At 34.6% G+C, this 16,825-nt stretch overlaps 1 protein-coding gene across 1 annotated transcript in view; it reads left to right on the plus strand.

Moving 5' to 3' along the window:
• Positions 1–5,970: 5,970 nt before the first annotated feature.
• Positions 5,971–16,825, plus strand: part of LOC149533482 (putative aldo-keto reductase 1) — a 69,401-nt gene continuing 58,546 nt past the window's right edge. Inside the window, exons 1-2 of the mRNA XM_089806765.1 lie at positions 5,971–6,105; positions 6,202–6,369. Of these exons, the coding sequence (XP_089662891.1) occupies positions 6,055–6,105; positions 6,202–6,369 (219 nt within the window). The 5' untranslated portion in view covers positions 5,971–6,054. The remainder of the gene's footprint in view (positions 6,106–6,201; positions 6,370–16,825) is intronic.

Genomic DNA, 16,825 nt, shown 5'->3' on the forward strand with positions numbered 1-16,825 from the left:
GAGAAAATGATTGAGCATAACTAAATATTATTGCATCATCAACTCAATAGTCTTAAAACTTAAGCAATGGAACTACTCCTATGGTTTTTTTTAGAGTAGTATAGTTAATTGACTCTAAAATTTTGTAATAGAAAGCTTTCAAACTGTCTCTAATGGTGAATGGTGATACCAACAATTATGTTGCATACAACCCTCAAAGTACTCTTGTCTAAGATGAATAATTTATAGGGGAAATGAAAGAATAGAAACTCTAATTATGTAATCTTTACCAAAAATGTAGGTTTCTAAGTGGTTTATTTTGGACATGCTTCCATAATGTGCGTATTTTCTTTCTACTTGGTTTACCTAGTATTGTCATAATTCATAGCTATATAAATTTGTGATTCCCAAGTTCACTACACATGCAATTATATATAGTTATACAACCAAGGAAATCAACTCCATTAAAATTATTTGGCTTATCAACTTACGCAATTAGGTTTCCATCTCCTAGGTTTATTGGGATGACCCTATTTTCATGATTGTTGTTTATCATTCTAGAAGAGAATAAAAGTTACAAGGGTTACATGTTTGTGCAGTTAGTTTGTGAAAGTTGGTGTGTTTTCTCTTCAATGTCGTGACATCTTGATTTGGTTTTTAAAAAAAAAAATACATTATCAATTTTCCTTTGGTTTATTATTTGGTTTTGAACTTGCTTCAAAATAAAATTATGATAATAGATTTATGCAATTTGTTTATGGTTTTTTCAAAGTCTTTATCACAAATTTTAATATTAAAACCACACTCACAATTTTATTCCAAAATTACTCACTTAGTTTTATTTTAAAAAATCCTCTTGCAATTTTATTTGAAAAGATATGTATGTATTATGGCTCAAGTCTTTTGAGCCGTAACACATTTGGGTTATTAGAATTTTTAAAAGACCCTAATGTGTTAGTGTCATTTTTGGTTTTTTTGGTGAGTGACTACCTTTCTATTCACCATCTTGGTACACATCACCAAAAGTAAATACTTGATCTTGAGAGGCCTTTGGGCTAATAGGTCCATAGAATTTACAAAGATAAGCTATATTGTTAAACCAAATAGAATGAGTAGTGAAACCAAAGATAAAGAATTGCTAAACTATAAGATAAACAAACTTCTCTAGACCACACAAATGACTGGAAAACCCATGAAAAAGGTTTTTTTTGACATGTGAGAGACATCACCAAAGATATAAATAGAACCTAACCACATATGTCTTCAAATAAGATATTCTACATTGTTTGTGCACTAACAATTCATCCTTCTACACCAAAAGGGAATTTGAGTAAATAATCAAATAAGTATTTAGGTGTAAGGTTTGTAATTTTTCTTTTATTTCACTAGTGGGGGCCTAAGTATTATATATGCCACCAAGATATAAAGCCCTAAACATTAGGAGAAAAGCACCAATAGCTAGCAAGATTACGTGGATACCTAAACTTATTGTCATTTTGTTCCCATGTTTCCATAAGTAACTAAAAATTGGAAAATATTCCTCTAAAGTCTCTTGTACAATTGATGTGTGATAAATACAACTAATTTTAAAAATTATAATTAAAATCAAGCAAAATAGGGAAATGTGTCCACAATTTTATCACTAGGACTAACTCTCCATCCTGGAGTAGCTAGATATGGAAGTAAATTCAATCTTTGTTCACACAGGTATTTTGGTGCAAAATGGACCACTTCAAATACATTCATTTCTCTAGCCCAAAATACAATTAGTTTGGCATGTGTTGCATGAGCCACAAGCGATTTGCACGACACATTAATAAGTAGAGTGTTACCAACTCACCAAATGAAACTAGTAATTAATTTCTTGGTCACATCCAACAAAAAATAGGGTTTTATTAAAGAGTGTTTCCACGTGGAACAATCATAGGGAATATAAGATTTTCATGAGACCGATCCTAAACTTCTATCCTAGCATGAATAAGAAAGTATTACTAAATATTATTATTAGAAAGATTCAAGAGAGTGAATAGTATCCTATGGTTTTTTTGCCTTTATGATTCCCAATTTTGTATTTTACTATTTGATAGGAAATAATATTTTCCAATATATTCATAGCATAAAAAATGTTAAATAGAATTTATTTTTTCAAATTTCTTATATTTAGAACAAAACCTATGTTTTATCTACATAAAGTTCCTTTTTCTAGAGATACGTAAGAAATTATGTTTTTTTTCACTTTTTAATTCTTTATTAGGTATTGATAAAAAAGGTAGAAAAACATACCTATGAGACAATTGATAATTTAGATCTAGTTATCCAAACTATGTGTAGAAGTAGTAGCACAAATGAAAAAAAATGTTTCCTTTTTCTCTGGCACACCTTTATTTTTATTTTTTTATTAGTAATATATCACTTTTGACTGAAGCTATGAAGCAATGAGGCCACAAATCTAGGGGACCTCATCCTTGAATCCAATGCCCAATAGTTGCGAGCACAAAAGCCCAACAGGGACACTAAGCTTGAGAGGCACAACCAACACACCTGACATGGGTCTAACATAGGATCCATGAGCACTCCTAACCTAGTGATAATCTTGAGAGTTGACCATTGTTATCTCCATCTCAATCAACGATTGACCTAAACACCAAAATCTCCATCAACATTAGTTTGCCATACACATGCAACACATGCACCTAACCACCACCACACACAAGAACCAAGGTGGGCCCAACCAATATTAACACTATTTTGAGCCAGTGGGGATTCGAACCTTGGTTGCACCAGTAACACTGCAACCACAACACATCTATACGACAAGGTGATCCCAACTTTTAAAACAATTTTTATTGACTATTATTACTTTTTTTAATCGATGATCTAGACTAATTCTAGATCATTAGTAATTATTGTAGTTCACTTTGAGGTCTCATTTTATCTAAATGATGATTAGAAAAATAATAAGTATTGTAATGAACAATAAAATAATAATAAATGTAAGGTTATTTTATTCCATTATTGATATTCACTTCTTTTTATCATAACTTGAGATTTGATATCACCGAGTATCATTTTTTAACAAGAAAGGCTGGAATACATATATTAATTCCAACAAAATTGGACTTGGCAATGGGAAAATATTTCAATGTAGTTTGAAGGTTTAAATTGCATAAAGGTTATTTTATGCGATTATTGGAAAACAAGTTGTTAAGAGCCCAACTTTTATGCATTTAATAATCCTTTATATTAATAATATTATTAGGCTTAATGTGTTTTGTTAAAAAAAAGTATCCAATAATAAGGTCATTGTAGATACAACATTTAGTGGTTTTGATTAATTTTAATAAAAAATGACACGTATAATATACTATTATGTCTTGTTCATATTAGATTTAGCAATCTCACCTTCATAGATCAATCCCACCACCTTACTAGCATATTTCAAAGGGATACCTCAATTAAATTCTATCATTTGAAGTCACATCTTGATCATTATTCTCTATCTCACCTTTATCTCCAAACCTAAACATTGAATTAATTTATGAATTTTAAATAAAGACTTTAATATTTAATCTCTCATTTTACTTTAAATATTCTATTTATTTGGGGAGTTTATATTCTTTACAAAATAGATGTAGGATTGTGAAGTTATGAGATTGGAAAATCAGAAGGTGCTTTTTGGTTTGTTGGTTACCTTGGTGCTCCTTTACAGATGTTAGATTTGAGGCAATAACAATTGCGAGATAAAAAATGGAGGCTAAAGATTAAAAAATCCAAAAATATTTGATCATTAACAACCTCAAAATTAAAACGATAGTCCCCCATGAAATCTTATTGGCAGAAACACACATATTCCCTTTGGAGGCTTCAGTTACCAAGCTACCTAAAGACAACCCGAAGTATGGTAAACCATTAATGACCCAAATTGATTATAGAAGAAAAACTTGATAGGAGAAAAAACACATGGATGAAACAAAATGTCAAATGAGTGAAAACATGGAATATTAATATGTATGAATGTCTGGATAACAATTCATGAAAGAAAAATTCAGGAGTCTCATATAGGTAAAACCAAATGGGTGCAAAAAGAATGTTGTATCAAAGAATTCCCCATGAAAGATCATGACGAGAAGGCACACATAGGAGCAAATATTAACTAGAGACCTAAAATACTCATAGCACAATGTAGGACAAGTTCTCAACATATGAAGTGTGAAATAAGTAGATGTATGAAACCTAAGAAAGAATAAGATGAGAAAATATGTTCATTTTGTGATCCAATAGTGGTAGATACATAATAATATTTTATCATGGATTGCCTAACATATAATGACACCTAGTCTAGATACAAGGGTATTGTAGAAGTTGATAATTTAATTGTTTCTTTTGAATGAACGTAGCCAAATAGGACAACAAGCTTAGTAATCAAAAGTCATTATCAACTAACCGAATTAAACATTATCAAAAGTTAATAGTAAAGGGTTAATGTTTAAAATTTAGACTGGTTTTGTTGTTATTGTCCTCCCTCTTGGGCTCTGTTTCTTGGTCCCTGGTTTGGCCTTTGAGTTGCATGCTTTAAGTAGGGATTGTAGGGAATTACCTATCATTTATAGAGTTGTTAAGATCTGCTTTGGGCTTTTGGCTAATATGGTTATCTTATTAAGAATTTCGTATCAATTTGATGCATGCAAATCTCCTTATGGTTGAGTTTCAGGTAATGTGTATTAAGGTGAGATGTTTTAGACTCTGTCTTTAATAAGTTTTGATCTAATTGGGTTATAGGGATTTATATATGGAGATTAGAATCTCAAATGGGCCATTTCATGTGAATATTCTTTCATCCATTTGGTTGCTATGGGTAGGAGTATGTTAAGGGCTTTTGGCCCTGACAGAGTGTGACTCTGGTCTATCTGGTTATTATATCAAATCCCTTTCATATTTTTTGTTATTACGATTTGATTTGCTTATTTGTATGGTATTGTTGAAGGATGGTAATATGTGATGGGCTGGTATTTTCCTCATGCTTTTCAATTTGTTTGGGTTGCAGATTATGTGATTAAGCTCCTAGCAGTATCAAAGGTTATTTCTGAGAATGTATTCTCTTCTAGTTTTGCTATGATAGGATTTAGTTAAGGGTTTCTTTTCTTGTAATTTTTAATTGGTAAGTTTTAATTTCTAACTTTATTAGGTTGATAAATTATATTAGTTAAGACAGAAAATTAGACCTTCTTGGAATCTTTGGATGGATAACTTTTTCGAGTTTATGGTTAATACGTTTTTTAACTTGTTGAATGATAAAGCTTAGTAGGAGGAATGATTGTTTGATACTGGAGGTATGCTAGCACATAGATGGTTTTCGACTCTAGATCAGGGGATATGGACAAATGCAATGTAAAAATGTAATCAAACCTATTGTGTTTATTAGGGGTATGCTCTTGAATATGTTGTAATTTTAAATTTGACTGGGGTATGCCTTTGTAAAGATGTAATAATATAGGACGTTAGTCTCGGGCTAGACTGGAGGTTTTCTTCTCCCTTTTTTTTTCTAACAGTGCCCATTTGAACGAAGTAAAGCTATTGTATCTTATTTATTAAATTAATAAAATTAATCAAAACCTTGACCATTTACCAATTTTTTTTTTTTTTGGGAAAAGTCATTATCGACTTAAATTTTTTTTTCAAAGACCTAAAATTCAAACACCTTTTATTTTTTAACATCTCAAAAGTTATTAAAATCTTCCATTCATCCAAAAACTCTCTCCCACAAGTCTATCATGTAAAGATCCGAAGCCGATATTATATAAAACTCACCACTAACCTCTTAAACAACAACGATGACGCCTTGTAAAGTCCCCTCCAGTAGACCTCTTAAACTACAACGATGACGCCTTGTAGAGTCCCCTCCTCTAGACCTCCTAAACTACAACTACGACGCCTTCCGAATCCTCTAAAACAATACTCTATATATATGTCACTACAGCGGACGAGAAGTCCAACTACAGCTTTACGCTACAGCAGCATGTTCAAGTACACATCTCTTCTATTTTGAGCTTCCTAAGCTATCTTCGTACAACTACAATGGCAACAACAGTTATTCCACGAGTCAATCTCGGCGGTCAAGGTTTGCAGGTGTGCATTCTCTTCCTGTCCCTTTCATTTCTCATATCGACTTTTGGGTATGAAAGGTATCGATTAACATCGAAATTGGAATGTGGATTTGTCAAGGTTTCGAAGTTGGGATATGGATGCATGGGGCTTACTGGAGCATATAACAAACCTCTCTCAGAAGAAGATGGTATTTCTATGATTAAGTATGCTTTCGAAAAAGGCATCACCTTCTTTGATACAGCAAATGTATATGGCGCCACTACAAATGAAGTTCTTGTTGGCAAGGTGAGCTTTGCTTTCTAAATGGTCTGCTCTACCCACATAATTCCTGATTTTTCATTTGGAATATCATTTAAATTTAGGACATTATAAGAATGGGCATCCTCGATGACGCCAGTTTCCATTACGATCATCACGGCCCTTATCAGTTGAAGTTAAATTTTGCTGCAGACACATCCGAGAACAGCTGACCGGTTTTGAACCCTGGTTTCTCCGCAAACAGTGGTCCACTTTGTTAACTATTGATGTACACCCTAATAAGGAAATCTCCTCGATGTCTAGTCTGATATGTGATTAAAGGTATCTTTATTTGTGTTTAACTTACAAGTGATCGAGTATGATTACAACTGGGAAGGTTCTTTAGGCCAAATTATTTGTTAGAGCACTGTATTGGGGCAAGGACTCATTGGTCTGAGTGCCGAGACTCCTGCTGTCAAACCGAAGTCTCTGTTAAAACTAGTAGACAAATTGGAAGCCACAAAACATATACAAGATTTAACGAGGTTTGCCAACTCGGATACATCTACCAGAGAGAAGAGCATCAATCTTTATTCAACCACTGTAGCTTGTCTACATTTCCCCTTATATATACACACAATAGTTTTCAACAGAACAAAGAGACAAACAAAAAGAGTGATGAAATGAACAATTGGGGAAGAAGAAATGAACAGTCGGACTTCACATCCACAATCTCCCTCTCCCTCTTGAAGTTCAGCTAGCGACTTTCCATTTGAACAATTTCCCGTTTAAACTCTGCTTTCCTTGTCCTTGCTTTACATTCTAAACCAATCTCCAAACATAATTGGTATTACCAAGTCCCATGGAAATAAACTAAGTTACCGATTCTGATTCTGATGCTGATGCTGATGCGGGTGCAGGATTCTGATGCGCAGATGCACGATTTTTATTTTTATTTGATTTTGGATGCATTTGGGTGCATCTAGAGAGAGAGAGAGATTTATATATGCAAAGAAATGTACAAAAATAAACCATTCCATATCATGATAATTCACCAATGAGAACCTCTCTATTGCTATTGAATGAAATCTGTATTGCACAGTAAATTATTGCTAAGGAGAATTATATTTGAGGATAACTTGACCTCCTTTTTCTGTTTAAGCCTTCATAAATAATTTAAAAAATATGTATTAGTTGCCAGTTCTGACTCTAGTTCAAATCAATTGTTCAGATTTGGGGGTTCAATAACCGCTGAGAAGAATCCTATTTAGGGAAAATTCGATCTATTTCTCTGTTTAAGCCTTCAATAATAATTATAAAAATGCTTCAAACATACACACATTTACTAACAATTAGTTTGGGTTGTAACTGAATGTTCATACAGACATTCCTTTTTATAAGTTGCAACCATGGTTTGAGTTTTTCTTATAAAGCATACTATCCTTATTAATAGATAAAATCATCCAAATAAGCCAGCCTGTTGGACACACGCAAGTGTATGCAGTGCACATAGAGGTTTGAGTTTTAAACAGTTACTAAAATTTTAATGTCCTTACTTTAGTATGTCCTGGGCGCACCAGTGCAGCACCCAAAAGCACCAGCAACCGCACCTGGCAATTTCCCAGATGCTGTGGTAACTAAGGAAATAAATATGCCAGCAAACAGCAACCATAGCCGGAATAGTAACCATAGCCAATTGCTAATTGCATCCAACCAACCATATAATATCAGTAGATTTATGCCAACAAATCCGACCCATGCAACAACTAACCATGAAAAATATAAACTTCTTCCAATAAAACACCAAAAACCATCAATATGAAGAAAACTAGAATACCACTATAGAGCAATCCGCATGTTGTATGAACGATGTCAACTAAAACTTGACTCAAATCCACCAATTAGCACTGCCATAAAGGTTTGTTAATAACAAAATGATTTGCAAACTGCAACCAATCTGTTGCAAAATCTCACACGACATCTTCCAAGTCCTCATTTAAAGGACCACATGTACTAGTTAGAAAAACAATGAAGCACAACAACAATAGATGACCTCAAAACAAATCTAGGAAGAAAGATCCATGCAAACCATATCTCATCCTTCTACCAACGCTGCGAAGTATGATCTCCTTTACCTCTCCAAATGAGAGCATTTACAACCACAAGCACCACAGATATAAGCCCTTGTAAACAAGAAGATGAAACTCAAAAAAATTCAAAATTAGGAACCATCTTAAACATCTCTTAAAATCGAATGCACAAGGAGATAAACCTGCTGAGTAGGCCAAGAGTGAGGAGTGAGAATGCTCCTCTAGGATACAGCAAATCAGAATGACTCTTCTCCAAGAACAATCTTCACTAGGCCCATAATGAACTCGTATTCACTGTAGGTGTAGGCTCCTTGGTCTTCTTGCTGAAACTTCCAAAGAGAAACTGTCTTAACAAATGTTCTCGAAACCCAAGAGAACTCTAGCCTTACCTAAGCCTCTTAGTTTTCAAGAACACCTACATGGTCAATCTAACAATGGACTTGATACCAAGAGCACTAACAAGACCAATTGTCAAAACTCCCACTGCACGTTTGCTTTACCTGGGAACACAACATGATGACTTGATCTAACATCTCCAAAAAAAAAAAAAAAATCTCATGTTCTAAAGAGCATAACCTGTCAAGCAAACTTGTATCATGCAAATGCTCTAACTAGAATCAAGAGCCTGCCATGTCACAAAAACAAAAAATCAACAACTCCAATCACATGAAGACAACCATCTCATAACAGAAAAAAGTCTTATTATCAAAATTTCCACTCACATGGGATACCCAGCTATGCACGATATCATGAACAGTCATCACACTAAATAGTTGTAACTGAAGCTCTATTTGCTCCATAACCTATGCACATGTTTGGCCTTCCTGAACAACTGAATCTGTAACAGAGTTTGTCGAATTCCTATAATCATTTGCATTCTCCCGACAGTCTTCAGCTTGGACTTCTTCAGATTGGCACATAGTAGATGCATTGTCCTTTATGACTTATACGGATTGAGTATCTTGAAAAGTTATCTGGCATCCAGCATTCTTGTCCACCTGTCCACCTGATCAGAGGTAACAGAATCAGCTGAAGCAACAATTCTCCCTCAAGATGTGGCATCCTTTGCTCCAACGTCCAATTTGAACATGTCATTCGTCTTATATACAGTTGATGCTTCTTTGTTGCAACCTCAAATTTGAACACGTCATCCATCTTATATGCAGCTGATCCGTCTAGATCTCCAGCTACAATGTGTAGACTATCCACATTATTGCCTCCAGCCTTTGAATTAACAGACCATTTGCCTGAAGAAGCTAAGTCAGTATTGTCTACAGAGACCTTCTCCTGCAAAGTTATTCCATCTTCATCTCTTGCAGGAGATTCATCATCTGGTTCCACTGGAATCCCAATTTATAGCAGAATGCTGCTCCTACTGCCGCTAATTTGACATCAAATCTGTTTACTGCTGCTTCCAAGTCATGTACCATACAAATTGGTGGCCATGCATCCATGCCATTTCCCCAGAAAAAGTATCCTTATCAACAATGCTACAATTCAGTTCCGAGGATAATTAATTCCATAGGCCCCCTGGTACACCCTAGATGATATTGTAATACCAACTACCATACCTCTGTGCAAATAGCGCACATTCAAATACTTGGTCCCAATTGCTTGGGTGACATTTATGGGCATCTTGGGTGGATAAGGGTGCTGGCAATAGACCCACAATTCAAAGAGATACAACTTAATGAAATTTCAGAATGTGTCTTTGGTTTAGTGGTCACTCTTAATTGCATGTATAGGGATGGGGCAGCCTCTAAAAGGCTGTTGAACTTTAGGTAATGCTGCAGCTATCATCTTCAGTTCTCCTTCAATTCGTGCTTCATTTCCCAGTCTGCCCATTTCTCAGAGTCCACCAGGAATTTGACTGATTTGCTGCCTCTTAATTTCTCTCACAACATTTTATTCTCTTCTAGCTCTTCCGGTGCAGGGTCTGACTTTTAATAGCATAGATGCTTTGAAACCACGAACTCCGTTGCCACTTCCAGTGAAGAGATAAGTTCAGATACCCTGACAAGTTTGAAAAAAAAATGGAGAAAGATAAGGAGAGTGAGGATTCCTCCCTCCTCCTCTAATCCTGCAAAAGAACACCCACCACTCCTGCCTTGATCTTTTCAGATTTACCATCTTTAGCCCCCACTGCCTTCTTCAACATTGTCCTGAACATGTTGCTTACATTGCTTCCCAAGTAGTTAAACTGTGACTCCAAAACCAGACACAGACCCTCCTGGCAGCAATCCAGACACTATCCCTTTTCATTTCAATATTCTATCCATTTCTATAAAATTCAGTTTGGCTGCCCTGCATCATGTTGCACTGCCCCACTCTCCTGGATCTTTCTTAGGCTCTGATACCAATTGTTAAAACTAGTAGACAAATTGGAAACCACAAAACAGAGGCACAAGATTTAACGTGGTTTGCCAACTTGGCTACATCCACCAGAGAGCAGAGCATCAATCTTTATCCAGTCATTGCAGCTTGATTACATCACATTTTTCCCTCATATATATACATATTAATATTCAAGAGAAGACGGAGAGACAAACAAAAGAAAGATGAAATGAACAGTCAAAGAAGAAAAAACAAATAGTTAGACTTTACATCCAAAAGTCTCAGCTGTCGGACTTAGCTGAACCTGAAAATAAATTGATTCAAAATTTGCAAAGAAAACCCACAGAATTAATTTTCTTAAATTATATATATTTTTATTTGTTGTGTTTTTTCAATTTTTAACCCCCAAAAAAACCACTTCGAAATTTGCAAAAGGAACCAATAGAAACAAAATTTCTTCAATTATAGATATTCTTAATTTTTGAGTTCTGTCAAGTTTTAGCCCTTTTTTCCTCCAAATGCTAGTCAGGGCACAAAACAATCTGTCGTTTATACAGAACCTGAATCTCAACATTGTGCTGGATTTGGACCTACCAGGATGTACTTATAGATGGAGTATTGTTAAGCTTTATGATAATTCTCCAAACTTAAGTTCATTGTCTTTACTCTATAATAAGTCTTTGGTTATTTATATTTAAATATTTTCAGTTCAATTATGAAAGAACAAAATATTAAAAAGGAAGAAGATAACCGTGCCTCATTTGATTCATTACCTAAGTTACTGATGCTAGATCCAATGGTGATGTAGGTGCGGGGCACTGTGTAATACCCCTCTTTTGCTATCATTGTAAACTTAATTGTTAAAGTTCTATATGACTCTTCTATAGATGTGTTAGCCCTTAATTGATATTTGAAATGCAATACTTTGATATGTTGAGTAATTTATTATGTCAGGTTGTAACAATTTCCTACTTTCAATGATGATGCTTTAATTGCTCTTAGTTACTTAATGAGATTACTTTTATGATGATGTCATACTCTATGTCTTAGAAAGATGTTTATTATGTCCTCATGATGATGATATGTACATGTTAGAATATGATGTTATTTATATATAGGTTTACTATTATATTTACCCCACACTTGCATGTGTATGGTGTGTGTGAATTTTACATTCATGTTTGACGTGCCTGGTATGGTTGAGGGAGCGAGTCGTAGTCACCTGCTAGCCAGGATCTACACGATGTACCACTCCATGCCATTGTTTTTTTAACTTAGATATATATGCACATGTGCATGCTTGTCTTTTATACAGATTCACAGGTATTGGGCATCGACTTCCCTGAATTGTTAGGATGAGCGTGCCCTATCACAATAACTCAATGGTAAGAATAGGGAGATAATGTTCTGGTCCAATCCCAACCATAACTTAATTACTTGTGCAGAAAAGGACATGTATCTGACTTTCCATTCTTTTTAAATCCATGAGTTTATCTTTGCCTGTGTTGTTTAAGTTTGAGTTTTAGTCAGTTTTGGTAATGTTGCTTTTATGTGGATTTGGCTATGTGATTTATTTGGTAAATAATTTAATTATAATATTTGAGATAATTATAATATTTGATAAATGATTTAGTTATAATATTAAAATATGAGAATATTTAATTAATTAAAAACCAATTAAATATGTGCTTTAATTTAAAAGACTTAATTTGGAAGTCTAAATTAGAAAATTGGTTAAAGAGAAATTAAAATATGATGATATTTAATTAATTAATTATGTGCTTAATTTAAAAGTCTAATTTAAGAAGTTGCATTTAAAAAGATCATTAAAGTTTTAAACCAACTAGGGTTTGACCAAAATTCTACGTTGATTAAACCCACAAAATTGCTTGTTCTTTCTTTTGATTAAAACATATAATTTACTAATTTAATAAATGAGTAAAGATAAATCATTGCTGAAAATTATTTTTCTTATCAAGCTGAGATTTAATTGTAACAAAAAGTATATTAACAGAAATCTATATATATATTTGATTACAATAAGTTGTTTTGATTGGTCACAAATCTTTGTACTGAGGTCAACTTAGAAGAGAAGATAAGACAATTTATTTAGTTTGTTTTTGAATGCAACAAATATATATATATATATATATATTTGATTACAATAAGTTATTTTGATTGGTCACAAATCTTTGTACTTAGGTCAACTTAGAAGAGAAGATAAGACAATTGCTTTACTTTGTTTTTGAATGCAACAAATCATTTTAAAATAAAATTCTCCTCGATCTAATATGCCACATGCACTAAACCGTTGAACCCAATAGAAATCAGCATTGATTTTGAAGGTGGTAATATTCATATTTAGAAGTATTTTTTTTTCTTAACCCTTGTTCATGTTAAAAAGAGAAGGTTGACCTTATTTTATTTTAAAACATGGTACCGGGCATGACAATTTTCGCTAATTCCATAGTACTAAAATAGGAATGACTAATTCCAATTGCCATCCTCCAAATCAAAATTTGCCATAGGTATGCGGACCACGTGATCTCTTTACAAAAAAAAACACGACTTATCTTACACTCCTTAAAGTACTTCTTGTCTATCCTAAATTATCGGTGAGTTTCTAAAGATGCTAATTTTTCTTGGTTTTTAAGCATTTAGAATAACTTTAGAAAAAGGTATATAAATGGTTTTATATTTAGTTTTATTAAGATGTATTTAATATGTATTTATATTCATTTTTAATTTTTTTTCACATTAATTGATCTTTTAAACTTACTTAGCTATTTTAGCTATATATATATATATAATCTCTTTAATGTATAATTTAAATTGTTTTATATTATATGAATTAAAATAAAAAAATATATTATATTAATTTAAATTATAATAAAAAAATGAGTTTATTATAATATTGATTGTCATTAAATTTGATTATATTTAATGCTAAACGTATTGTGTGGTCAATTAGAAATTATATGCTTATGTATTTTTGGATTTTATTTTGTGATTGGTTGATGTTACTTACTTGTATAATGTTTTGTCTTAGGGTAGACCTTTTTTTGAACTTGATTTTTTTTCTCTTTTTTTATTATGGCTTTATGCTTGTAGTCTTGGGGTGTATTATATAGAATTTTATATCCAGTTAATATCATAATCATGTAAGTGTGGGCCTAAGGGTTATGTAGTTAGCCAACTAGGATGTACACCAGAGATTTTCTTTCGTGATTTCTTTTATGATGTTTATTTGTTTTCAAATTATGACAAGCTTGTGTTTTAAATTTGAAAGTTATATTTATGAGTTTTGCTATGTGGTGCATCTATGTTACTTGGGTTGGGAGAACCAACTTATTTTCGGGTTGCTTGTTAAGGAACCAAGTTTGATTACGATGGGCATTGTGGTATGGGACACAATTGTGTTTTATGTGCTTAGGAGAGGTTGTCTAGGTACATGTCTTTGGGAGTGGCTTACAGTAGGAGTCATGGGCCCAAAGTGGTCAATGCTAGGGTAATCTATTGTAAGTTATGTAACAAGTGATAATCTAGTAATTAATATTTGGGGAAACACACTAAAAAGATAAGTTAGAGATAGTTGCCTTGCCCATGCCTTGAGTGCTTGTATAAATTAAGGATGAGAATGAGATGATACCTCGTGAGAGGTATCACTGGTTTGCCTCGTCTTTATGAGAGGGTATTTTGGTTCTGCATGTATCACGTGAGAGTTTGAGGACCAGAGTAATCAGTCCAGGGTAACTCAACACTTGAGAGTTCGAGGTCTAATGAGAGACCAGTCCAAGGTAACTCAACACTTGAGGTTCTGGGGTCTAATGAAAGACCAGTCTAGGGTAACTCAAGTGGTTTCACCATGTGATGGTGACACTCCTTAGAATGTAGCCCGAGTCTCCGTAGTTTTTGTTTGTGCCTGCGGTGGTGTACTTATTGTTGGATGTATTTAATGTTGTTATTTACTTTCATTGATGGTGATTGGTGATTTGTAGTTGATGTACTTTTGACATGTAGATTTTGACTTGAGGTGGATATATTTCGCTAAATTTATCTTGTGATTTTGGTATTCGATTTATATTTGGTATCTGGATGTTGACTTGGTGTGTGATGTTGGTATTGGAATGAGTGTCCTTTCGATTTTGATTATCTCTTCTTCTTGAGTAGTTTGTGTTACCCTTGAGGTAGTTTTGGCTATTAGGATTCCTTGCCTAGGATTATTTTATGGTTTGATATTCATTTGTGGATTGTTCATTATCTTCTCTACACGGTGGCAGTGGAAGCCTAACTAGGTGACCATGCAGTTGGGAGGTAGTGTCTTCTTATCATTTGGGTCCCTCTTAGATTTGTAGATGTTGGATGCTCGTTGGTGCAGTTGTGCCTTTTATCATTCTTATTCATATCTTGGAAACTTCTAGTTAGTTGATGTATATATGTTATCATGTATCTTGTATTGTAATGCCCTACTCGAAGATCCTTGGAATAATGATAGATAAAAACCGATACAATTTTTTTTAGAACAAGCATGGAATCAAACACATAAACATGCAATCGATCAAAAGATCGCATCAGAAGACTTAACCAAGTAATCCAGACATCCAAGGAATCTCCACGCATCACTACTTACCAACACATCCAAAACCAACTATGAAAGTTTATGCAAACAAGAAACTAATAATCTATGACCTGTCGGGACCTTCAACTTTGAACCAACAAGTCCGGAGATACCTGCTGTTTGCCTGAGCAGGTTTTTGCAAAGAAATCAAGCGATACTTTTCCAGTGTCATACGACACTGTACAGTACTACCAGGCAATATGTTTCCAGTATTGCGCAATACTTCTTACGACTCTTGGGTGATACTTTCAGGCAGCGCGCGATAGAGATTAATACTTCCGTGCAATACTTTACCAGTATCGCACGATAGAACTTACTATTGCCGTGCAATACTTTTCGGTATTGTGTGATATTTCTCTCTAAGGCGTGCGATACTTTTCCAGTATCATCCAGTGCTGAACTTCTGTCGCGCAGGTTTACAAGGAAATAGCCCGACGAGCAATTTGAAAGGGGAAAGAGTTAGAACCTCCACACCAAGAAGTATCGGATCCACAATAGTTGAGGAGTAAACACTCGAAAGCATAAGGAAGATCACATAATTCTAACATCTCAACCATACATCTAATCCAAGCATCTAATGTAATCATGCGGAAAGCAACATCGCAGTGTGCATACATGAGCATAAATCAACTATCTTTATGAATTGAAATAACATAAATCACATGGAAACATACTCCAAAAGATATGGAGAACCATGTGAGCATCCAACTTCGGAACTGAACATGGAGGAAGGCCAACTCTATACGCCGGTCCCGAGTAGTGGTAAAGGTAGCTACGCCTCCCAACCACATGGAACCCGTAGGCCCACTCCCGCCATGCTGATGGAGATAGTGATTCAACCTCAAACACACATAAGACAATCATCCATGGCTAACACTCACACCAAATAGTACAGAGGATGTAAACCAAGATCATGAGACAATGCAATACAACAGGTCCTGGTCAAGCACTCTATGGGTCTACTATGTAGGGACTCTAGTGGAGAGTGGGTTGCTTGGGACTCCCAAGCTCAAGATCGTGACGGACCGTACCCCTCAGGGCTCCCTCGAGAGGCCAACGTGCTATGTCCCCGGATGAGTTGTGCGGACAATGTGGCTCTTAGATAAACTGATGAGCGCATACTTTCGAAGGAGCTCTACGGGTACATAGTATTTTCTTATCTCAGTTAATTACCCAAGAATTTATTTAATTATCACTTAATTAGAAACTTCTTCACGTATACTCGCTGAGAACATGACCCAAGGTTATGAGAGAAGCCCCTCCACACCGACCTACCCTACATTCCCATGCTTATCACACGATGAGTGCCCATTTCCCAACCCAACCCCAATGAACATAACTCAACCGACAAACAACCCCGAGCTTGGGTCTCGCAAGAACCGACAAGTGCATGCTCACGTGCTCATGTGTGGGCACACCAACTACACGATGATCATAGTAACAAGGGTGGGATGAGAAACAT

Source organism: Cupressus sempervirens, chromosome 10 (assembly GCF_028749045.1).
Source record: "Cupressus sempervirens isolate cs-2001-9-10 chromosome 10, ASM2874904v1, whole genome shotgun sequence".
NCBI lineage: Eukaryota > Viridiplantae > Streptophyta > Pinopsida > Cupressales > Cupressaceae > Cupressus > Cupressus sempervirens.